Raw genomic sequence first — 25,990 nt, forward strand, 5'->3', positions numbered from 1 at the left:
TTCCAGAGTCTCACGGCTCTGACCGTAAAGAATCCCCTTCTATGCTGGTGCAGGAACCTCCTTTCCTCCAGACGCATAGTGTGCCCCCTCGTCTTTGTCACCATCCTTGGTATAAACAGGTCATGGGAGAGATCTCTGTACTGCCCCCTGATGTATTTATACATGTTTATGAGGTCTCCCCTAAGCCTTCTCTTTTCCAATGTAAAAAGGCCTAATTTTGACAACCTCTCTGGGTATTCTAGTCCCTCCATTCCCTTTATTACCTTAGTCGCCCTCCTTTGTACCCTGTCTAGCTCCAATATGTCTTTCCTGAGCACCGGAGCCCAGAACTGTGCACAATATTCTAAGTGCGGCCTTACCAGCGCTTTATACAGAGGAAGAACAATGTTCTCATCATATGCCCCTATTCCTCTTCTGATGCATGCCATGACTCTATTTGCCTTCGCAGCTGCAACCTGACACTGGGCACTCCAATTTAATTTGCTATTAACCAAGACGCCCAGGTCCTTCTCCATGCCAGATTTCCCCAACGGTTTCCCATTTAATATGTATGGGTGACTGCTGTTTTTCTTTCCCATGTGCATGACCTTACATTTATCGGCATTGAACCCCATTTGCCATTTTTTGGCCCAACTCCCCAATTTATCTAAATCCTCCTGTAGCTGTGCCCTATCCTCATCTGTATTAACTACTTTACAAAGTTTAGTATCATCTGCAAATATTGCTATTTTACTATGCAACCCTTCCACTAGATCATTAATAAATATATTAAATAATATAGGGCCCAAGACAGACCCTTGAGGCACCCCGCTAGTAACCCTGACACCCCCTGAGCTTACTCCATTGATAACCACCCTCTGCTTTCTATCACTCAGCCAGCTATTTACCCACTTGCACACATTATCCCCCAGACCAAGCATTCTCATTTTATATACCAACCTTTTGTGTGGCACGGTATCAAACGCTTTGGAGAAGTCAAGGTATACAACATCCACTGACTCTCCCCGGTCCAGCTGTGAGCTCACCTCCTCATAGAAGGCGATCAGGTTTGCTTGGCAGGAGCGATCCCTCATGAATCCATGTTGATATGGAGTTAGACAGTTATTATCATTAAGATATTCTACAATAGCATCTCTAAGAAATCCTTCAAACAATTTACCCACAATAGATGTTAAGCTTACTGGTCTATAGTTCCCAGGGTCACTTTTAGACCCCTTTTTGAATATTGGTACCACATTTGCTGACAAGATACTGTAATATCCCTCTATGCCATCTTGAATTCAAAATACGAGAAATTTCATATTCACCGTCTTCCACCACAGGAGGAACTGTGACAGCGGCGTAGAAACGTCAGCTTTTTTCAGCAAGGAAACATGAAACACAGAATTAATCTTCCAGGAAGTAGGGACATCCAACCTGAAAGCAGATGGGTTAACAACCTGAAGCACTTTAAATGGACCCACAAACTTAGGACCCAGTTTTTTAGAGGGAATCCTCAACCGCAAGTTCTTCGAGGACAACCAAACCATGTCACCCACAGTAAACAAAACCTCTTTACGTTTCCTGTCAAAATAATTCTTGGACTTCTTGTTAGCCTCTTGCAGGTTACAAGAAACATTAGTCCAAACTCTCTCCAAATCACCGGAAAAATTCTCCTCCTCCGGCACCGACGACCCCAATTTGGAGAACGAACCAAAAGACGGATGTCTCCCAGTGCAACAAAAAAAAAAGGAGAACACCCAGCAGAGGAGGATGTATCATTGTTAAGAGCAAATTCTGCGAGAGGCAGAAACTCAGACCACACCTCTTGATTGTCCGCCACAAAATAAAGCAAAAACTGTTCAACATCCTGGTTCTTTCTTTCAGTCTGTCCATTAGACTCAGGATGATAACCAGATGAAAATGACAAATGAACTCCCAACCTGTCACAAGAAGCACGCCAAAAGCGAGCCACAAACTGAGGTCCTCTATCAGAAACAATATCCGTGGGAACGCCATGGAGCTTGACAATTTCCTTAACAAAAGCCTTAGCGAGTGTCTTGGCGCAGGGCAACTTAATGAATGGAACCAAATGACACATCTTACTAAAATGGTCTACGACCACCCAGATGACAGTAAAACCCTCAGACACAGGAAGATCAGTAATAAAATCCATAGAGAGATGCGTCCAAGGCACACTAGGAACCTCCAGAGGGCAAAGCAACCTAGCAGAAGGAGTATGTGAAGCCTTTGACCTAGCAGACACAGTACACTGACGCACCCACTTGATGACTTCCTTCTGCCATCCAGGCCACCAAAAACTGCGACTGATAAGTCTCTTAGTCTCCGAAGCTCCTGGATGACCTGCCAACCGAGACTCATGACACTGCACAAACAAATCTCTCCTAAAAGCTCTAGGCACGAACAACCTCCCCTGGGGAGTGTTATGTGGAGCATCATCTTGAGCATTCAGAATCCCATTCTCTAAATCGGAGTCCAATGCCGCCACCACAACTCCTTTCTGCAAAATGCTCTCCTCCTCCTCGGCACTGACCGTAGGAGAGAAGCTGCGAGATAAAGCATCGGCTTTAACATTCTTAGTACCAAGGATATAGGTAACAGAAAAATGAAACCGAGAAAAAAAAAGTGCCCACCTAGCTTGACGGGCATTCAAGCGCTTGGCAGCATCCAGATAGATCAAATTATTATGATCTGTGAAAACCTGAAAAGGAAATCTAGCGCCTTCCAAAAAATGACGCCAGTGTTCAAACGCGAGTTTAATAGCCAGCAACTCCCGATTTCCAACATCATAATTCAGTTCGGTTTCTGAAAATTTTTTCGAAAAGAAGACCAAAGGATGTACTCCACCCTTGTTCTCCTGAGACAAAACGGCTCCGACCTCCATCGATGAAGCATCGACCTCGACCAAAAAAGGTTTGGTCTCATCAGGCTGTATAAGGATAAGGGCAGAACTGAACCTCTCTTTGAGATACTCAAATGCTTCAGTGGCTTCAGTAGTCCACTGGGTCGTATTGGCACCTTTCCTGGTGAGATCGGTTAGGGGTTTAACAATTGCAGAAAAATTCTTAATGAATTTCCTGTAATAATTGGCAAAACCCAAAAACCTCTGTATAGATTTCAAACCAATAGGCCTAGGCCATTCCTGCACAGCCTGAACCTTCACAGGGTCCATCTCAAAGCCCTCGCTGGAGACAATGTAGCCCAAAAAACTAATTTTCTGCACAGCGAACTCACATTTCTCCAGCTTAGCAAAGAGTGAATTATCACTCAATAACTGCAAAACTTCACGTACACTCTGCCAATGGGACTCTAAACCTGGTGAATAAATCAAAATGTCATCCAAATACACAACCACATTCTTACCAATCAAAGGTCTCAGGATGTCATTAATAAGGTTCTGAAAAAATGCAGGTGCATTGGTAAGACCGAAGGGCATCACCAGATTCTCAAAATGACCTACCGGAGTGTTAAAAGCAGTTTTCCATTCATCACCCTCCTTCACACGTAACAAATTGTATGCCCCTCGGAGATCAATTTTTGAGAACCACTTGGCTCCCACTAACTGGTTAAACAAGTCACGAATTAACGGCAATGGGTGGAATTGCGTACGGTAATCTTATTAATTTCACGAAAATCCAGACATGGACGTAAACCGCCGTCCTTTTTTTTTACAAAGAAGAATCCGACTGTCACAGGCGACTTAGAAGGTCTAATGTGACCAGCAGCCAGGCTAGTCTCTATGTACTCCTCCAAGGCCTTTCTTTCAGGGATAGTAAGATTAAACAAGCGACTTTTGGGAAGAGTAGCACCTGGAACAAACTCAATGGCGCAATCATAATCCCTATGAGGAGGTAAAACTTGCGACTCCTCCTCCGAAAAAAACCTCCAAAAATCTTGAATAGGTACTGGTAATTCCCCTTTTTCCACAGCCGCAATGCGACCATTACAACATTTATCATAGCACTTCGGACTCCAAGACTTAATCACATTAGTAGACCAGTCCAACAAAGGATTGTGAAGTTTTAACCATGGCAATCCTAGAACAACTGGAGAGGGCAAATTATCCAAAACAACCAAGTCCAAAATTTCTTGGTGAACACCATTGATAGTGAGAGGAAACGCAGCAGTTTTGTGAGTAATACATTTCAAAGGAGTGTTATCAATTGCAACCACAGAAATAGGAGATGACAAAGGTTGGGATTTCAATTTAAGTTTTTCCAAAAACCCTTTATCAATCGCATTAAGTGTTGAACCACAATCCACAAAAACCTGAAATTCAATCAAATCTCCCTGCAGAGTAGTACACCCAGAAAGGAACACTCCTGCAGAGCGTAAACAAGCTATACGGGCGTAACTGATCTTTTTTTTTCTATACTTAAACGACGCTCACAATACTTAATCAAATGATCAGCTTTACCACAATAAAGACACAAACCTTCGGCGAATCTCCGATCTCTTTCTTGAGAGCGGAGTGACATCGCCCCAACCTCCATTGGTTCTCCGCTGTCAGAGCAGATTTTCTGGAAACTAGGACCTGAAGTTACAGGAGTTTTTACATCATTGACCATGGACCTTATTCGCCTGTCCACACGAACAGCTAACTGCATAGCTTCCTGCAGAGTCTCAGGTGCAGGGAATGCAATTAGCAAATCCTTAACCCTTTCACTCAGACCAGCAAGAAATAAACTTTTCAGCGCCGAATCATTCCACTTAACTTCTGAAGCCCATCTCCTGAAGTGTGTGCAATAAATTTCAACATAATCTGACCCCTGATTCAAACGTCTAAGTTCTGATTCAGCAGATGAGATTCAATCAGGATCTTCATATAATAGCCCCATAGCAGAAAAAAATTCCTCAACAGAACTTAAACAGAGATCATTAGGTTGGAGAGAAAAGGCCCAACCCTGTGGTTCTTTGCGCAAAAGTCTCATAATGAAACCAATGTGCTGTGATTCATTCCCAGAGGACCTCGGTCTCAAATGAAAATATAACAAACAAGCATTTTTAAAGGAAAAAAAATCTTGCTGTTTACCATAAAAAATATCAGGCAGTCCTACCTTCGGTTCCACAAAATGCGCTCGAGGACAGCTACTCACGTGTTGCTGAAGCTCGGCCACCTCCAGAGACAATCCCTGCAGGCGTTGAGCCAACTCCTGGACGGAAAACATATTGATCCCCGAATTTCTTTCCGTTTAGTTTTTTTTTTTTTTTTTTCTTTTGGGCTGGACTTACTGTTATGATCTGCAACATAAACTATGGAAAGAATGGGAAAAGCTGTCCCTACAGTAAGACTAAGCTGAACCCCTACGATGTAGCGAGCAGCCTGTTCCTCGTGAACAGACCCGCCTTCGTCCTCGGCTAGTCTGAACGGAGACCTATAGAATAAAGGGAGGGGTCCCTAAAAGAACTAAGGACTGGGACAAAAATGGGACACCTCCTAACAGAAGTTGTTGCAGAGCAAAAAGACAAACTGACAAAAAGTACTAGAGGTCCCAGAGGACCAAGCAAACTAGACAGAGATAGGCACCGAAGCACCTGGCTAGAGAGACAAGCAAAAAACGCTGAAGTCCAGCAAAGCCAGAAGGGCGGAGCTGGAATATATAGGCAGCTGGTCACGTGACCGCAAAACACAAGATAGCAAAAAACTAACAGGAAGGTTCAAACTTGCTTTAAGGAAAGGAAGGCCTCCTCAGCTTCGGGCGACCATTCCTTGGGATTTGCTCCCTTACGGGTGAGCGCAGATATGGGAACAGTCCGGGAAGAGAAGTGCGGGATGAAGAGACGATAGTAGTTGGCGAAGCCCAGGAATCGCTGAATCGCCTTCAACCCCTCCGGACGGGGCCACTTTAGGACAGCAAAGAGCTTCTCGGGATCCATCCGTAGGCCTGTCTGGGAGATAACATAGCCCAGGAACGGAAGAGAGGTCAGCTCAAAGAGGCACTTCTCGAATTTTGCATAGAGGTGATTCTGCCTGAGCCTAAGCAGGACCTGACGAACATCCCTCCGGTGTGTGGGAAGATCCGGAGAGAAGACCAAGATATCGTCCAGGTACACCACCACGCAAGAGTAAAGAAGATCACGGAAGATGTCATTGACCAATTCTTGGAAGACGGCGGGAGCATTGCAGAGACCGAAGGGCATCACACGGTATTCATAGTGACCGTCCCGGGTATTGAATGCCGTCTTCCACTCGTCTCCTTGATGGATTCGGACCAGATTATACGCCCCACGTAGATCTAGCTTGGTAAAGATCCTAGCTCCCTTAAGACGGTCAAACAACTCGGAGATGAGCGGCAGGGGGTATTTGTTTTTTACCTTGATTTGGTTGAGACCTCTATAGTCAATACAGGGGCGTAATGAACCATCTTTCTTCTTAACGAAGAAGAATCCGGCTCCAGCCGGGGAGGTAGATTTCCAGATGAATCCCCTGGCCAGATTCTCCTCGATGTACTCCGGCATGGCCCGGGTTTCGGCCGACGACAACGGGTAAATACGCCCACGGGGTGGAGTGGCGCCAGGTACCAGGTCGATCGGACAGTCATATGGCCTATGAGGTGGCAGTGTCTCTGCTTCCTTTTTACCGAAGACATCTGCATAGGACCAGTAAGGTGCCGGTATACCGGGTAAATTAGCCGGGGTAGGTGGAGGACGAGCTGGGCGAACCGGAACCAGGCAGGTCCTATGGCAATCCTGCCCCCACCGGAGTACTTCACTGGATTGCCAGTTCAGCATGGGTTCATGTGTCTGGAGCCAGGGTAGACCTAGCAATAGGGAGTGAGAGAGTCCGGACAGCACATGGAAGGAGATCTTCTCAGAGTGCAGCATTCCCACCTGCAGGGTTATGGGTTCAGTGACGAGCAGGATGGTCACCGGAAGGAGTCTTCCATCCACGGAGGCGACTGACAATGGTTCAGCCAGAGGTTTGGTGGGAATCCGGCATCTGTCTACCAGGGACTGGGAAATGAGGTTTCCAGCAGCTCCAGAATCCAGATGAGCAATTTCAAAGTGACGGTTCTCTCCCCAGGAGATAGAGACAGACAAAGTCAGGGATGGAGAGGGCTTACTTTCACCTAGGACGACCTCTCCGAGTGGTCCTAGACACTGGAGTTTTCCGGCTTCTCCAGGCAGGAACAGATGAAGTGCTCCTTACTGCCACAATAGAAACCGCTCCCCTCGGCTCGGCATGACTCTTGGCGAGATTTGACCATCTTGGTCTGGTCGATCTGCATAGGTTCGGGCGAGTGCGCCCGGGGAGTGACTGGTTGAGAGGCAGGTCTCTGGAAAGTAGGAGCATGGGGAGGAAACTTTCTCTCCCGGGTAGTCTCTTTGGTACGTTCTTGGAAACGGATGTCAATCCGGGTAGCTAGTGACACCAGGTCATCCAGGGTGGTAGGAATATCCCGACCGGCTAACTTAATCCGACCGGAAAGACCCTCCCAGAAGATGGACACCAGAGCCTCGTTGTTCCAGGCAAGCTTAGAAGCGAGGGTACGGAACCGTATGGCATATTGGCCCATGGTGAGACTCTCTTGGCGGAGACATAGCAGAGAGGAGGCTGAAGAGGATTTTCGTCCTGGTTCATTGAAGACTCTCCGGAAAGCAGCGAGGAAAGACGATAAGTCGGACACTAGTGGATCCCCTCTCTCCCACATGGGATTTAGCCATGCCAGTGCTTCGCCACTGAGATGGGACATGATGAATGCCACCTTGGCCCGGTCGGAGATGAACTGATGTGCCAAGAATTCAAAGTGCAGCGTGCACTGGTTCAGAAAGCCCCGACATGAGACAGGGTCAACTCCAAAACGAGAAGACGCAGAAAGCCGGGGACCTGGGCTGGATGCCGTGGTATTGGTGGGCAGCGGTGCTGCCGGAGCGGAAGTCACACGACTCGAGGTGGATACAGGTGGGACAGACAGCATGTCCAGATGGGAGTTGACATTCCGCAGGTAGTTCAGAATGGTTTCCTGTTGGGATCTCTGACGAGAAACCTCCTGGTACAGGTCCGTAAGCGAGGGGGCTAGGGGTCCACCAGGTTCCATGGCCCGAGCAAACTGTTACTGATCCGGGAGGTGGAACTTCTGTGCTACGGTGCAAGGAGGGACCCAGAGGGGCGTAACTAAGTATCAACTCGGACCGACCCTGGTCGTACGGTGGCTAACGACTCCGTGACCAGGGAGGGACTGAGCCGAGGGAACAGGTGCTACTCTGGGGACGACCTTGTAAGGGAGCAGGTGACTCCCACGGTACAGATGGCAGGGACTGACCGGAATAGCAGGTAGGCACAGCAGGCAGGCTGGCGAGCAGAAGCCTCCAGGTAGGCTAACAGGTAGACATGGCAAGTGACGGCAGGAGTCTCTAGGTGGGCTGGCAGGTGGTCACGGCAAGTGACGGCAGGAGCCTCCGGGTAGGCATGGCAGGTAACAAGCAGGTAACAGGCAGGTCACAGGCAAGTACTCCCAGGTGAGCGGGCTGGCAGGCATGGCAGGTAACAGGCAGGCAACAGGCAAGTGCTCCCAGGTGAGCGGACTGGCAGGCACGGCAGGTAACAGGCAGGCAACAGGCAAGTGCTCCCAGGTGAGCGGGCTGGCAGGCATGGCAGGTAACAGGCAGGCAACAGACAAGTGCTCCCAGGTGAGCGGGCTGGCAGGCACGACAGGTAACAGGCAGGTAACTGGTGGTAACAGGCTGGCGGGCAAGACTGGTTGTCAGGCTAGCAGCGGGACCTGAGGGCTGAAGCAGAGGTCAGAAACACTGTGCAACAACTTTTGCTCGGGCACCTCCATTTTGGAGGAGGTGCCTTATATATGGAAGGATCCTCGGCTATTGGCCGGGGACTCCTTAGGACGGCGCGCGTGGCCCCTTTAAGAGGGAGGGAGCGCACGCGCCCTAAGCACAGTGCCCGGGGAGCTGCGCGCGCCGGCAGCAGGAAGAGGAGCGCTGGAGAACGCAGAGTGGGGAGCGAGGAGGTGAGTGGGACGGCGTCTCTGCCTAGCAGGAGGCAGACACGCCGATGCTACAATTTGCTTGAATAATTAGCGGATGCCATGTTGCATTTGGGGAGCCCCTGATGTGCCTAAACAGTGGAAACCCCCCACAAGTGACACCATTTTGGAAACTAGACCTCTCAGGGAACTTATCTAGATGTGTGGTGAGCACCTTGAACCCCCAGGTGCTTCACAGAAGTTTATAACATTGAGCCATAAAAATAAAATTTTCACATTTTTCCCACAAAAATGTTTTTCAGTCCCCAATTTTGCATTTTCATAAGGGTAACAGGAGAAATTGCACCATGTAGTTTGTTGTGCAATTTCTCCTGAGTAAGCAGATACCCCATATGTTGGGGAAAACCACTGTTTGGGCACACGGCAGGGTTCAGAAGGGGAGGAGCGCCATTTGACTTTTTGATTGTAAAATTTGCTTGAATAATTAGTGGACACCATGTTGCATTTGGGGAGCCCCTGATGTGCCTAAACAGTGGAAACCCCCCACAAGTGACACTATTTTGGAAACTAGACCCCACAGGGAACTTATCTAGATGTGTGGTGAGCACCTTGAACCCCCAGGTGCTTCACAGAAGTTTATAACATTGAGCTGTAAAAATAAAATTTTCACATTTTTACCACAAAAATGTTTTTCAGTCCCCAATTTTGCATTTTCATAAGGGTAACAGGAGAAATTGCACCATGCAGTTTGTTGTGCAATTTCTCCTGAGTAAGCAGATACCCCATATGTGGGGGAAAACCACTGTTTGGGCGCACGGCAGGGTCCGGAAGGGAAGGAGCGCCATTTGACTTTTTGAATGTAAAATTTTCTTTAATAATTAGCGGATGTGCCCCTGATGTGCCTAAACAATGGAAACCCCCCACAAGTGACACCATTTTGGAAACTAGACCCCTCAGGGAACTTATCTAGATGTGTGGTGAGCACCTTGAACCCCCAAGTCCTTTACAGAAGTTTATAACATGGAGCCGTGAAAATAAAAAAATCAAACTTTTTCCACAAAATTATGTTTTAGCCCCAATTTTTTTATTTTCACAAGGGTAAGAGGATAAAATGGAACCCAAATACTTTTGTGCAATTTCTCCTGAGTACGTCAATACCCCATATGTGGGGAAAATACAGTGTTTGGGTGCATGGCAGAGTTCAGAAGGGAAGGAGCACTGTGTGACTTTTTGAACGCAATATCGTCTGGAATTGAGAGCGGATGACATGTCGCGTTTGGAGAGCCCCTGATGTGCCTAAATAGTGGAAACCCCCCACAAGTGACCCCATTTTGGAAACTACACCCCTCAAGGATTTTATCAAGGGGTATAGTGAACATTTTGAACCCAGAGGTACGACACAGAATTTGATAACATTAGGTCATCATATTGAATAAGTTGTCATTAGTCTTGAGTGCAAGTGCTCACTACTTGAGTTTGCATCGGGTACTCAGGTATGCACCATGTATCGCGTGTGCTCGAGTGACATGCTCGAGTCCCCACCCGTATGTTTCACAGTTATTAGACACCCAAAAAAAAACATGCGGGGATCGCTCGTGCATGGCAGGCAATCCCCGCAAGGTTTTTTTGGCCATGAAGCATATGGGGCGGAGACTCGAGCATGTCACCCGAGCACCCGTGATACTCAATGCATACCCGAGCACCTGATGCAAACTCAAGTAGCGAGCGTTTGCGCTCAACACTAGTTGCCATATCGTCATCTTTTATTTTGTTTTACTTTTGAAAAAAAAAAAAACCCTAACCCCAACCCCAGCCCTAGCGTTTATTTTTTACGCCGTTCCTAGTGCAGTATAAGTGATTAGACGACTTTATTCTTCGGGTCGGTGCGACTACAGAGATACCAGAATCATATCGGGTTTTTATGATTGACAGCTGTCACACACTAAAAGACACATATTTTGTAAAATCTAGTTTTTTCATCGCCATATTTTGAGAGCTATAATTTTTCTATATTTTGGCCGACAAAGTCATGTGATGGCTTGTTTTTTGTGGGATGAGTTGACTTTTTTATTGGTGCCATTTTCAGGCATGTGACATTTTTTGATCGCTTTCTATTCCGTTTTTTGGGAGGCAGAATAAACAAAAACCAACAATTCAGGAATTGTTTTTTTTTTATTTTTTTTATTCTGCTCCACATGTGGTAAAATTGATAAGGCAGCTTTATTCTTTGGGTCAGTATGTTTACAACGGTACCACATTTATATTGTTTTTCTATTTTTTGGCGCTTGTACACAATAAAAGCTATTTTATAGAAAAAAATATTTTTTGCATCGCTTTATTCTGAGAGCTATAACTTTTTTATTTTTCTGCTGATGGAGCTGTATGGCAGCTTATTTTTGCAGGACGAGATGATGTTTTCACCGGTACCATTTTTATTTATATTCCTCTTTTTTATCGCGTGTTATTCCATTTTTTGTTTGGCAGTATGATGATAAAGCATTGTTTTTTGCTTAGGTCTTTTTTTTTACCGTGTTCACTGAAGGGGTTAACTAGTGGGACAATTTTATAGGTCAGGTCGTTACGGACGCGGCGATACCAAATATGTGTACTTTTATTGTTTGTTTGTTTTTTCATAATAATATTTATTGATGGGTACATTATATTTTTAGTGGATTATTTTTTTTATATATATTTTTACAATTTTTTTTTTTTTTTTCACTTTCTGACAGTTTTTTTATTTGTTTACTTTGTCCCACTATGGGACTTTCACTTTTTTTACTCTGATCGCCTGCATAGCACAGGAATGGAGCACCATCCCTGTGCCATGCACAGTGAGAAGATAGTTTGGTCATGTACTGCTCATGACCAAAAAATCTTCCTGCTGTCTGGTGACCCAGATGTTGTCATGACGACATCAGGTCGTCATGGCAACATCCGGGAAGCCACGGCAGACAGCGCTGGAGGCCGGAAGAGGAGGTGAGCATACCGATCACCTCCCCTTAGCCACCGCAATGCTGCGATCGACTTCAATAGCAGAATTGCAAGGGTTAATATGCCGGGAGCGGTGCGGGGCCGCTCCCTGCACATAGGACCGGGTGTCAGCTGTGACAATCAGCTGACACCCGGCGGCGATCGCGCCTGCACAGCCTGTGTGCGCGTGCGATCGCCAAGACGCACTAATACGGGTCAGGCTCTTAAAGCCCAGGGCACAGACGCGTATTAGTACGTCTTGGGCTTTAAAGGGGTTAAAGGAAAAAAACTCTTGCTGTTTACCATAAAAAACATCCGGCAGTCCTACCTTGGGTTCCACAAAATGCACTCTGGAACAGCTACTCACGTGTTGCTGGAGCTCGGCCACCTCCAGAGTCAACCCCTGCAAGCGTTGAGCTAAATCCTGGACGGAAGCCATACTGATCCCCGTATTAATATTTCCTTATTTTTTGGGGGCTGGACTTACTATTATGATCTGCAAACAAGTACTAAGGAAAGAAGGGGAAAGCTTTCCCTACAGTAAGACTAAGCTGAATCCCTATGATGTAGCGGGCTGCCTGTTCTTAGCGAACAGACCCGCCTTAGTCCTAGGCTAGTCTGAACGAAGACCTATAGAATAAAAGGAAGGAATCCCTAAAAGCACAAAGGACTGGAACAAAAATGGGACACCTCCTGAACAGAGAAAGTTGTTGCAGAACACAAAAGATAAACTGACAAAAGGGTACCAGAGGTCCCAAAAGGACCAAGCGAACTGGGAGATATAGGCACAGAAGCACCTGGCTAGCAAAACAGTCAAACAAAACTGAAGTCCAGCACAGCCAGAAAGGCGGAGCTGGAATATAAAGGCAGATGGTCACGTGACCGCAAAACACAAGATGTAAAAATCAAACAGGAGGGTTATAACAATTATTGAATAATTTACTTTTTAAATAAAATTTAGCAATCTGAAGCTGCTTGGTGTGTACTAATATGATACAGTATTATATCTTACCGGAGACCCCGTCCATCCAAGAAGTGCAAAGGCGTATTGTTCCTGTGGAGTTATTACTAGGTCAACCCGTACAGCCTTCCACTCTCTAAGATCAGAAACTTCCTGCTTTGCCCATCCATTATCTTTTGGCTTTTCAGCCATAACTTCTTTTTTCAAAAGTTTCAGTATTAAAAAGCTCTTCTGATAATGATCGAGGTGATCCACACACCTGCTGGGACGTTTCGTGTCATCAAATGTTGATTCAATTATATCATGAAAAAGAAGGCGACCCTTTAAAAGAAAATTATTTGCAGAATTATGATTATGGCAGGAAAGAAAATGCAGAACAAAAAGTGAGATTGCACCTTTATTTTGCTCTGTTTTTGTACAAAGTCTACTATTTTTAAGATGTGTGACCAAACAACTCAGTATCTGTTACTCTGATCAGAACTGTCGCGCTGCACTGTCCTACCTCCTCCATTGCTCGGTGTCTTTTCTTGTCTGCTGCCTAACCTGACCATCACCAGTCTACCATTTGTGACCGAACTCCATGTGCTTTGGTCTGTGCTCCATCAACAACAAATCCTGTTTGTCACATTGATCATCCTGGTATCAATTTCCCATTTACTTGTCAGCTGTTACTTTTGGAGACTACTTTGTTGGATGTAATCTGGGGATGTGAAAAACTGTGGAAAACTCACAATCCCTTTTGCCACACTCCCTGGTTAAGCCCAAAGCCAAACCCATTAGTGCCCCTGTGAATTCACATCACCAGCAGGCTATTGTAACAACAGTTCATATATGGCTATAATCCCTGGCAAAAGAAAATCATCAAAGTTCTGAATGTAGCTTTTTGTCTGAATAAATCTGTGCTACAATAGAGTCAATACATTACAAAATGAGTGAAGTTTTTAGATTAGTATTTTTACATATTTTGAGAGAGAGAAAGAAAAAGAAAGAAATAAAGAAAGGTAGGCAGAGAAAGACAGAAGGAAAGAAAGAAAAAAAACAAAGGCAGAGAGAAAGACAGAAGGAAAGAAAAAGATTGGAAGAAAGAAAGAATGGCATAGAGAAGGGAAGACAAAAAGAAAGAAAGAAAGAATGGCATAGAGAAGGGAAGACAAAAAGAAAGAAAGGAAGAATGGCACAGAGAAAGAAAGAAAGTAAGAAAGAAGGAAAGAATGGCAGAGAGAAAGACAGAAGGAAAGAAAGATTGGCAGAGAGAAAGACAAAAAGAAAGAAAGGCATTGAGAAAAAAAGACAGAAGGAAAGCAGGAAACAAAGAAAGGAAAGAGACAAAGAAAGAAAGAAAAGGGATCCTGCAAGAGTCCTGTCAAATTCAGGTAAGTTGAAAAAATGCTCAATTGCTGAACTAAAACATTGTGTCCTATAGATTAATAAAACACTTTTTTAATTTGAAGAATCAGAGTGCTACATTTTTTCAAGCTAGATAAATAGATAGACGAGATATATTAGCTACATAGATGTGAGATAGATAGATAGATAATATAGATAGATAGAAGATAGATATATAATATAGATAGATAGAAGATAGATAGATAGATAGATATATAATATAGATAGAGATAATATAGATAGATAAATAATATAGATATATAAGATACATAGATATAACACCATTGTTTTCACTCAGTAGAATGTTTCACCTGATTTTTTAGTACATTAATGGTGTTGTGCAAAATATTTCTTTCAACTCCACTTCTGGGACATGTAAGTAAGAGATCCACATCATGTCCGACTTCTTTACCCCTGTTGATTGAATGAAAAATATTTCTTGGTCACAGATTGTCATATCTTCTCCACATTGCATCATGTCTGATTTGTGCTGTGGGTATATTCCCATCTATTTTATACATAACATAATAAATTAAGAAAACATCAATCAGAAAAGAATCCACATCTTATATCTTTCTTGTTCCTGCACCTTTTACCCCTTGTCTTGGATGTATAATATCGTGAATCACCAGGATCTTCTGTAGTAATATGGGCTTCTAATTAGTGAAGAACATGGACCACTTAGTGTGGAGTACAACCTTATAGTGGACTAAGTTACCCCAAGCCCAAAAGGGAGGAGAATATTGAAGGTAGCATTAAGCATATTTACTGTGCAGTCTTCAAAAGTTGGGTGACAGTATATAGTTCCCCCAAAGATGCAATGGAACAGAGAGCTGAATGTGGCTGACTCATTCTATACCCCAGCTATGATTAAGTCCAGCCGTCTGTGTATTTGCCCACCAGAAGTACATTCAATGCCAAAGCTGTTAGAAACATAAGAATATTTAGCACATTTAAACGTATAATGATTAGTTATAAATAATTAGTATATTGTGTTTCACAGTTTTACTCCTACACAGTTTTTCTTTCTTGCATGAAAGCTGAGTCACATAAAACAGATTGAAATATAAGCGATAATCACTCAAAATGCAGAAAAGATTAAAAATAAATAAATAAAAATAAACTCCTCAACCTGGGAGTACAATTAACAACTAATTTTCTGTACATTTGAGGGATCCGAGGTGCACCACCAATGGAAGACAGTGAGCAGGGGGAACCCAAAGAAGAATGGCTCTGCCCCCCACCACCCACTTCTCCTAGTCAGAAGGATTAATATGGAGCAAGCTCATGAGCTGAGTCCCCTTCACACCCTGCAGGTGTCGGGTGCTTTACACAGCAGACACCCACCTCTAATGGCTGTGATTGGAGCAAGCTCTGAAACAAAAAGTTTAAGCCCTAAGATGCCATGTGGAGAAATGACCATGACTTCTAAATCGTTAGGCTGGGGGACCCTCTGATACCCCCACTAGGCCATCACAATGTGATTCTGGGATCCCGATGGGTTGTTTAATGACATTCAGTTGCTCATGGGGGTCCAATTTGAACCACTGAGCCACCCAGGTCAGCACAATAGCTCAGTGGTTAGCACTGTATCCTTGCAGCGCTGTGGTACTGGGGTCAAATCTCACCAAGGACATCATCTGCAAGGAGTTTGTATGTTCTCCTCGTGCTTGCGTGGGTTTCCTCCGGGTTCTCCGGTTTCCTCCCACACTCCAAAGACATTCTGATAGGGAATTTAGATTGTGAGCCTCAGGTCAGTGATGATGATGTCTGTAAATTAATGGCGCTACTGTATATAAGCAAAGTGTGTCACCCAGGGGGATATAGGGGACTCGGTGCCCGGGCCTTTTACCTTGTTTAGGAAGTCACGGCAGTCGGCTCCCGGGCCCGTACTCTGGGCTCTCTTTTGAAAAAGGGGGGTTTTAGTGTATGGTTTGTTTCGTGACGCCACCTGTGGTTTCCGGTAACGGTTAGGCGGTTGGTGGGGCAGCTGAGTTGGAACGGCTCCCCACAGGTGGAGCGGGCCCCAGGGCAGTGTAGTATAGATGATGGTTATGCTGGGGCTTGTGGTGCAGGAGAGATGGCGCAGCGGAAATAACTGACGGAGGCCGTGGAGTGCAGTCATCCGAGTTTACTCACAGTTCTGTTCAAGTTCCTCAGGTACACTGTACGGGTGTCAGCCTCCCGCGTCACACTGCGTCTACCAAATAAGGGGTCCAGCACTTTCGCAAGTAGATCAGGAGCGCTTGACGGAACCCCACTTTCTTTATGTTCCTTACTGGACCGACTCCTCGCGCTGGGTCTTCTCCCTCCTGCCCTGCGCTTTCCCACACACAGTCCCGATCGGGTGCTCTGAAGTCCCTCTGGGCAACCTGGAGTTCCCGGACCTGCTTGATGCCCTTCACGGTGACTAGGGTGAGACTGTGGCAACTGCACCATGGAAGTGCAGAAGCCTCCGGTTTTCCAGCCGAGACCTGTAGTAATACGGCTGGTCCAGGGACCGGTTCCCTTCTTACGGCCTGATCCCTCTGACACTTGGCAGACTCGGGCATACGGGTGCCGTCCTGCACTCACCGTACCCCCTGGGATCCCTTATGTTACCGGAGCCTTTCTCCTCTGCTCCCCTCCTGGGCCTCTATTACTAGGCCCCAATTGTGGAGCAGAGCTCCTGAAGAGACTCTGCTCCCCTCCTCTCCTTACTACTCACTCTCCTACTCTCTGACCTTCTCGCCACCCTAAGATGGTTTCCCGTTATATACCTCCTATTATGGTGCTCCCCTACTCTACATCCTCCACCCACACCCACTACTGGTTCCCCCTCTCTTTGGTTCCCCCCACTCCAGCCAGGGACAGGGCTCAGCAGAGAACACAGTGCATCTTGCCCTTCCAGCCGGCCTGGAGTAGTGTAGTGTTGGATGCAGGTGTTGGGGTTCTGGGCAGCACTCCCTCCTTACCTGAGAGTAGGAGACACCACACCTCTGGGTGAGGTGCAGTACCTCTATGGCGACTGAACCCTCAGGGGCGCCACAAAAGCATAATAAATAACCTTAGCTATGGGTTTCCCAGATCTCTATGTAGGCTCCTGAAGGGGGCACAGAGGTCACCATCACCCCAGGGCCCCGGAAACTGATTGAAGCCAAAAGGTCCCATTGCTGCCCCATATGATCAATCGAAAACTATAAATAATGTGTGACAGTTAGGGACAAAATTTGAGATTTTTTTAATGGGACCCATGAGCTCCACATTATGCCTCTGTAGAAAATGAAATATTAAACTATCTACATTGTAACATTCTTTAGCCTTATAAAATGTGTTACTGTATAATGGAAAGTTACCCAGCTTAATATTTAATATGTGTACATTTATTACTCTATCAACGATTTGTACTTGCTGTTATTTAACGGAAACATTGTTGTTCTTATTCAGAAGTTGAAATCTTTCTCCCATGCTCATACATTCAAATTTGTATTTTTTTTTATAGTTTGGCAGAGCCATCATTTGAAGCTGATGGTCCCTAATGCCAATTCTCTATCAAGTCCCCCAACTATCACTGGTCTTTAATTGTATTGGTCTTCTCATAGGGGCCAAAGGAAGCTTTTGGGTTCCTCTAGACTCCAGGGCCCGTGTCCAACTTCAATCCATGCACCCTGTATAGTAACACCCCTGCAGCTAACAGCCTGTTCACATCAGTTTTTTTTCCAGGTATGTACAGTACAGACCAAAAGTTTGGACACACTTTCTCATTTAAAGATTTTTCTGTATTTTCATGACTATGAAAAGTGTACATTCACAATGAAGGCATCAAAACTATGAATTAACACATGTGGAATTATATACTTAACAAAAAAGTGTGAAACAACTGAAAATATGTCTTATATTCTAGGTTCTTCAAAGTAGCCACCTTTTGCTTTGATGACTGCTTTGCACACTCTTGGCATTCTCTTGATGAGCTTCAAGAGGTAATCACTGGAAATGGTCTTCCAACAATTTTGAAGGAGTTCCCAGAGATGCTTAGCACTTGTTGGCCCTTTTGCCTTCACTCTGCGGTCCAGCTCACCCCAAACCATCCCGATTGGGTTCAGGTCTGGTGGCTGTGGAGGCCAGGTCATCTGGCGTAGCACTCCATCACTCTCCATCTTGGTCAAATAGCCCTTACACAGCCTGGAGGTGTGTTTGGGGTCATTGTCCTGTTGAAAAATAAATGATGGTCCAAATAAATGCAAACCGGATGGAATAGCATGCTGCTGCAAGATGCTGTGGTAGCCATGCTGGTTCAGTATGCCTTCAATATTGAATAAATCCCCAACAGTGTCACAAGCAAAGCACCCCCACACCTTCACACCTCCTCCTACATGCTTCACGGTGGGAACCAGGCATGTAGAGTCCATCCGTTCACGTTTTCTGTGTCGCACAAAGACACGGTGGTTGGAACCAAAGATCTCAAATTTGGACTCATCAGACCAAAGCACAGATTTCCACTGGTCTAATGTCCATTCCTTGTGTTCTTTAGCCCAAACAAGTCTCTTCTGCTTGTTGCCTGTCCTTAGCAGTGGTTTCCTAGCAGCTATTTTACCATGAAGGCCTGATGCACAAAGTCTCCTCTTAACAGTTGTTGAAGAGATGTGTCTGCTGCTAGAACTCTGTGTGGCATTGACTTGGTCTCTAATCTGAGCTGCTGTTAACCTGCGATTTCTGAGGCTGGTGACTTGGATAAACTTATCCTCAGAAGCAGAGGTGACTCTTGGTCTTCCTTTCCTGGGGCGGTCCTCATGTGAGCCAGTTTCTTTGTAGCGCTTGATGGTTTTTGCAACTGCACTTGGGGACACTTTCAAAGTTTTCCCAATTTTTCGGACTGACTGACCTTCATTACTTAAAGTAATGGTGGTCACTCGTTTTTCTTTACTTAGCTGCTTTTTTCTTGCCATAATACAAATTCTAACAGTCTATTCAGTAGGACTATCAGCTGTGTATCCACCAGACTTCTGCACAACACAACTGATGGTCTCAACCCCATGTATAAGGCAAGAAATCCCACTTATTAAACCTGACAGGGCATACCTGTGAAGTGAAAACCATTTCCAGTGACTACCTCTTGAAGCTCATCAAGAGAATGCCAAGAGTGTGCAAAGCAGTCATCAAAGCAAAAGGTGGCTACTTTGAAGAACCTAGAATATAAGACATATTTTCAGTTGTTTCACACTTTTTGTTAAGTATATAATTCCACATGTGTTAATTCATAGTTTTGATGCCTTCAGTGTGAATGTACAATTTTCATTGTCATGAAAATACAGAAAAATCTTTAAATGAGAAGGTGTGTCCAAACTTTTAGTCTGTACTGTACATTAAATGAAGACAAAAATGTGAACAAAGCATAACATGTATCACCACAGAGTGCAAAGAGTTGCTTAAAATGATGTCAGAAGAGATAAGTTAGATTGCTTTCAGACATCTGTTTTGGGTTTTTTTTTTTGCACACCAGAAAAAAAACAGATGTTTTTAATCACTGTGTTAGATTCAATTTTCATCCTTTCTTTTTCCATATGTCAGGCTTTTACCATCACTGTGGCATCTATTATTGTAGTATGCTAAAAAAAAAATTGAAGCTTCTCCTACCCATTAAACAGTAAAAAGTAGAGAAGGCATGAATGGCATTATAGTGTCATCACTTTTTTTCTTTTCCCAGGAACCATTGACTTAAATGGGAGTGTTTGATCTGCAAATTAAATCAAAACAGATCATGGCGCTGAGAGTCAATTTGAATATTCTCATAGTCTATAATGGTACATGTTCTATCAGTGACAAACTTGGATAGACCATGTACGTGAAACACGAACGTTTGAGAGGCCTTACTGATGGTAAACACAAGGCATGTTACAAAGCTGCATAACTTTGATTTTATTTTATAATGATTAAGCACCTGTGGCTTATACATCCTCCATGTATCATAGTACATAGTACATTGCAGAATGAGTTAACAGTGAATTCGTCAGAGAGCTCCATCTGGGTTCTATTAATTCTCTTCTCCTGAATCATCTTATAATCATATTCATGGGCAGCAGAAAGTTAAACTTAAGTGTGGACATGAAAAAGAAGAATCAGCTTGGAAGATTTTCTTTTAAATTATGGATGGCATAACCACTGTGCAAATGTACATCCAACAAGATATGGACAGATCCTTCTGGCTTAAAGAGATTGTCCCTTTCCTAAAATTTTGCTCTGTGGGCGAAGGTTGCTATAAATGTAAATGAAAACCAAACAAACCGCACATTACTTACCATTCCCAGGTCCAACATATCTCTGGCATTGCTCTTGGTGTCTGGTATTAACTGCAGCACTGACGTCACGTCGACAATGCAGCAGTCAATCAATGAGCTCAGTGCCTCTGCCCGTGTAGATGCAATGCCCCCCTCAGAGCTACTGAGCTCATGGATTGGCTTCTGTGCTCTCGATGTGTCAACAGTGCTGCAGCCAATGCCGGACACTAGGAGCAGTGCCAGAGACTCAGCACTGGACCTGGGAATGGTGGGTTGAACATGATAAAAATAAATAAATATTTATAAAAAATTAAGAGTAGAGAGCAACAGAAAAATGCAGCAGAGCTGGGAGTGCTGCAGAGGTAGCTCAGCGCAATGGCCTGACACTGGATGAAGCAGAGCGGCTAACGCAGTGAGCAGGATGGCCCTCAGAAGGTGTGCGAGTTACCGGCATGACAAGCTATTTATCAACTGCCTAACAACCAGGAACTAGCTTCCTATGTGCCCTCTTAACTCCTCCCAACCTGGGCTGGCATTAATTATTAACCCTGTCCTTGGCTAACCAACTGCTGCAGAACACAGTGTATGTAAAATCACATGAAATAAGACACAAAAAACAGCAGGTCAATACTGAGAAGTCTTCAGAGAGGGTGTTTGGTCCTTCTATAAAGGTGTAGAAGTAGTCTAAAATCTAATTTTTGTTTTGGATTGCACAATAAAAAAAATAACTATGTCAAAATCAAAAATGAGAACCAGTTACTTATCCTTTAAGAATATACTACTTTCCATGAGCATGTTCAATTCAGAATAATTGAAAATCAAACTATGCCAGAGTAATATAATCTTGTTTATCTCTCCAGTGGTGATAGCAACAAAGGTTTTATTAACCGAAATAATGGAAAAGAAAAAAAAATTGAAATAAGAAAACAATAAGGGAATCATGATATTTTTAATTGATTGCTTAAAGGCAATTAGTGAGTAAGAGACTATGGCATCAGAAAACATTGTTATCATACCTGAAAATAAATTTGGAGGGGGATGTTTTTTCTCTTAAAAACATGTGCTTCATCTGCGACAGTGATCAGCATCATTGCCTTTAGATGCCCATTTTCAAATCAGATTCACTCCAGTGCAGATCATTTGCACCGGTAGCATCTGAAAATAATTAGAATTTGCTATTTCTGTCAGAAGCCTGTTTGTGAGATTTTTTTTCACATGTACAATTATTTCCAACCGTGATATGCATGTAAAATAGATCTCATTTACCGTTTTCAAAACAAATGTCTCTTTGATAATATATGAGAGGATGTACACATTCTTTCCAAAGGCAAGTGGTTTACATTAGTCGGTGGCTACTGAACCTCTTGTGTGACTCCTGACTGTCATCCCCATGTCAAATAAGGGCTCATTCAGACATCAGTATTTTTCAGATACAAGAAAGCCATACAGATTATTCTGATTAGACTTTGATCTGAGTTTGATCGGAGTTTGATCTGAGTGTGATCCAAGTGTCATTAGTTTTTCTTGTAGGTAAATAGAGAAAAACAAAAGTTTCTCCACCTTCTCTTTTCGGACACTTTGTGAAAATCAGACTACACTCAGATGTCCTCCAAGTGCAGTCTGATTTTTTTCCCAGACTCAGATTTGCATTGCTAATTTTTATCCGACCCTCGGATCAAAATCAGTCATGTCTCCAATATTTTCAGCAGACCACTCAGTCTGAGGGAAAAAATTAGACATGTGCATAGCCCCATAGAATATCATAGGTATGAATTCTATCCATGAAAACCACCACCACGGATAGCAATCGTGTGAAGAAATCGAGCGTGTGAACAAGCCCTAAGTGTCCAAGATTCGGAAAAACAACCAAGGTTTCCTAATTTTTTCCAGCTGACCTGAATGAGGTTGAAGGTTGATATAGGAGCAGCATAGCTAGTGATGTCAACGGCAAGTCACGTATTTTGGGCCTTTTAACTTGTGAACCATTACATTATTTAAAAAAAATAATAACGCAATTATAGGTTGCCCTCTGGCCCTTTAATATCTTTCAACTTTTTACTAAAATACAACATAAAATTTGTTTTACAAAGTGTTTATGTACATATATATATAGGAATTTTGTGCTCCTGGAACTTTTGTGCTTTTGGAGCTTGATGTAACCAACCCTGTGCCCCCCACCACCACCATCACTACCACACACACTACACCACAGAAAGGGGATTGTATAGTAGGAGGAGTTAAATAGAGGAATTAAAGAAAGGGCGTAAGATGAAAAGATCACTAATAGGTCAAGGAAGAAGAGTGAGGAAATCATTATATACAGAGTAGAAGGGAGCGAGAGGTTAGGTATAGGAGATCAGTTTTCTTCCTGCAGTCTCATATACACACTAAGAGAGAGAGACCCCAACTGTATTCCCCTCCTCTCTGTTTTTTTCCTGATATAACTAAATGGAGTTGTCGAGTCTTAATAGAGCAAAATATGGGCAGGTTCACGTGAGCGTATGAAAAATGCATCAGACATTTATCCAGAAAACTTTGATGACTTTTTTTTTTCATTTTGCCATCCACGTGCAATCCATTTTTATACAGCCGCAGTTATTAAACATTTACAAAAATAAATAGACTAAATACAGTTTCCTATGTTAAAGAATTGCAATGTATCCATAAAAGTATGGCTCCATAAAAAATCTTATTTTCTTGGGGAGTTGGGTTGCACCCTTGGACTTGACTGGGTGAGTCTCATCTGACACACGGAAGCAACAAGTGCACGCTGTGGTATTTTTCGCATGCAAATTTGGTCCGTGAAAAAAATTCCTCATCTACACTGCCCCATTGAATAACATTGGTCTGAGTGCTATCCATGTGCAATTCATTTTTTCACAGACAGCACTCGGACCGAAAATAAGGTCGTGTGAATTTGGCCTTAGATGTATACTTTGCTACTCCTCTTCACTTTTAAAGGACTGCAGCTGCACCTCCCTCCTCTCTCTCTTTTTTTTTCACTGTACAGGTTAGCCCAAAAATACTTATAGGATTCTTGTAACGTTGATGGAAGATATTTCGAACACTGTTTTACATACTGTATAACTTAATGTAATCAATTCATGTATACTACTGATTTATATGAAAAACTAATAATAATTGGTATAATGTAAGGCAGAAACAAAAGTTCCATTTATCATGTGATATTATTTCTGTGTCTTGTATCGGTAGAGTTTTGTTCTCTCTTCCAGAAAGTGTTCACTTTAATGATATACTGTGAGCAAGGTCTCATGCGCAAAGAACATGAATACAATAGTTAAATACGGGTATAACACATTTGTTAGCTAAGGTTGACCACCATTAAAGCATGCACAAATTATCCCCAAACCTATTATTACATTTCCAGCCAAAATTCTAATATTATCTCAGTTAGACCACAGTTATCATTACTGGTGCATAAGAAAAAACACAGAACTACAATTAACAATAGGGTTGTAAGGGATAATTATTTTTTAACAAATGGAAAATTGTTTAAAAATGGAGTATTTGTCACATGAAAGCTTTTCTATTTTTTGTTTTAATCGGCTACATAAATGGTATGAGCTGGTATCAGATAGTTTTTACTGTATACAAACCTGGCTTACCATATACACAATATCAAAAATATAATCAATTACTTAATAAATAATTCCCATGGATCTGCCTAATTTCAATAATGGTAGAATGACTTAGGATAGGGCATAACATAGATTAATATAGCTGAGCAGGTGAAAAGTGGGGCACAACCTACTGAATCAAATCACTCCCTAAAAGAGTTTAATAGCAACCTATCAATAACATCACCCTTCACCCTAACCCTAACATCACCACATCAGGATAGTGTAAAAAATGATGACGGACGACTGTTACAGTGCCATTAGTGGCGCAACTGTGCTGAAACAAAATGTACCGATGGGCAAATTAGGGTCACAAGTGCAATGGTGGGTGTACATGTGCACTTGCAGTCTATGGCTCCTCTTCGCTTTTCCCCAACGTCACCACCTCCTTCTTCTTGATTGACAGCGGAAAGCAGAGGTGAAGTCATTCAGGAGAGCCTCAGTCTCCACCGTCAATCCAGAAGCTTAGGACAGTGCCAGCAGGTAAAAAGCACAGAGGAGCCATAGACTGCGAGTGCACTGATGCACCCAACAAACTTGATTTGCATATTAATAAAATATGAATTTAAGCACAGCAGTGCAACGGATGGCACTGTAGTACGTATTCTTGATATGTTTTACACTGCCCTATCCTGCATTACCTCTGCTTGCAAAGGGGTTATGTATAGTGATGAGCGAGCACTAAAATTCTTGGGTACTCGTTGCTCGGGTCGAGCAAATTGGAATACTTGGGTGCTCGACCCGAGCAACAAACCCAATGTAAGTCTATGGGAAACTCGAGCATTTTTCAGGCAGCTCCCCCTGGCGGTCTGCAGAGGGCCTAAAAATTGCCCAAATCGATGGGAACAGTGCTCAAATGACATGGAAACAGCATGGGGAAGACCCCTGAGGCATTTCTGACTCCCAGGTCACTGCTGTCAACAATGTTGTCAGAGTATTACGCCACTTTAACGGACTCATAATAAAACATACAAAAACGAAACCAAAATGGATTTTCCTGGGAAATATGTTAAGGAACATCCTTTCCAGGGTAATGACTTGTATATAAGGCAAAATAAATAACCAAAATCAAAAATACTCCTCCACACCTTGGGCTATGTTCATACATAGCGTTTTTGATGCGTTTTTGCACTTTTGCATTGCTTTCAACCAAGACAAATGCATTCACCAGGAAATGTCATTTTAACATTTTACAACCTTTTCTGGCCATGTGGTGTGTGACACATCATCAGACACATGCATGCAGTGCTGAAAAGACGTGGGAACAGCATGGGGAAGACCTCTGGAAGCATTTCTGATTCCCAGGTCACTGGCTAAAAGTGTGTCCATCATAAGTGATCCTTGGCGCATGCGAAGATGCCTCCCGCCATGCACCTGTCGTTGCAGACTTGCAACAATCACCGTCCACGTCCTTGTCCCAGTCCAGCGTTCTGTTGTCTCTACCCCATTCCTTGGAATGCAAGCGCAAGTATGCAGCCAGCCACCCACCCTCCCACAGGCTACAATACTATACTGCCAAGTTTTTGACAGCTTCTTGCACTTGAAATGTGGCCTTTTAGGCTCGTGGAGACGGAAGCTGTCCACAATCTTATGGCGGCGGTGACCGGGTATCCATACTCGGTCCACAGCCGCCACTATTTTTCCCTGTATCGTCTCCGCCTTCCACAAGACGGGTCCCAAAACATTACCCGTGCCCACCCCAGTGCACTTACTGAGAAGGACCACCGAACCACAAACACGTGGACAGGTGAATGCGGCCAGGGACGGTACGGAGCCAGTCCACAGCTTTTTTTCTTAGTTGTATTTCACCACTGCCATATTCTTTAGCTTAGTGAAAGG

The 25,990-nt window shown here is 43.9% G+C and overlaps 1 protein-coding gene across 1 annotated transcript in view; it reads right to left on the reverse strand.

The window, feature by feature from the left end:
* LOC141273418 (DNA nucleotidylexotransferase-like) overlaps positions 1–13,176 on the reverse strand; it is a 377,399-nt gene extending 364,223 nt beyond the window's left edge. The window contains exon 1 of the mRNA XM_073685210.1: positions 12,925–13,176. Within this exon, the coding sequence (XP_073541311.1) occupies positions 12,925–13,065 (141 nt within the window). The 5' untranslated portion in view covers positions 13,066–13,176. The remainder of the gene's footprint in view (positions 1–12,924) is intronic.
* Positions 13,177–25,990: the final 12,814 nt, after the last annotated feature.

The sequence above is a fragment of the Phyllobates terribilis genome, unplaced genomic scaffold, assembly GCF_046119375.1.
Source record: "Phyllobates terribilis strain yellow unplaced genomic scaffold, ASM4611937v1 Scaffold_5__5_contigs__length_657084704, whole genome shotgun sequence".
In the NCBI taxonomy this organism is placed as follows: domain Eukaryota; kingdom Metazoa; phylum Chordata; class Amphibia; order Anura; family Dendrobatidae; genus Phyllobates; species Phyllobates terribilis.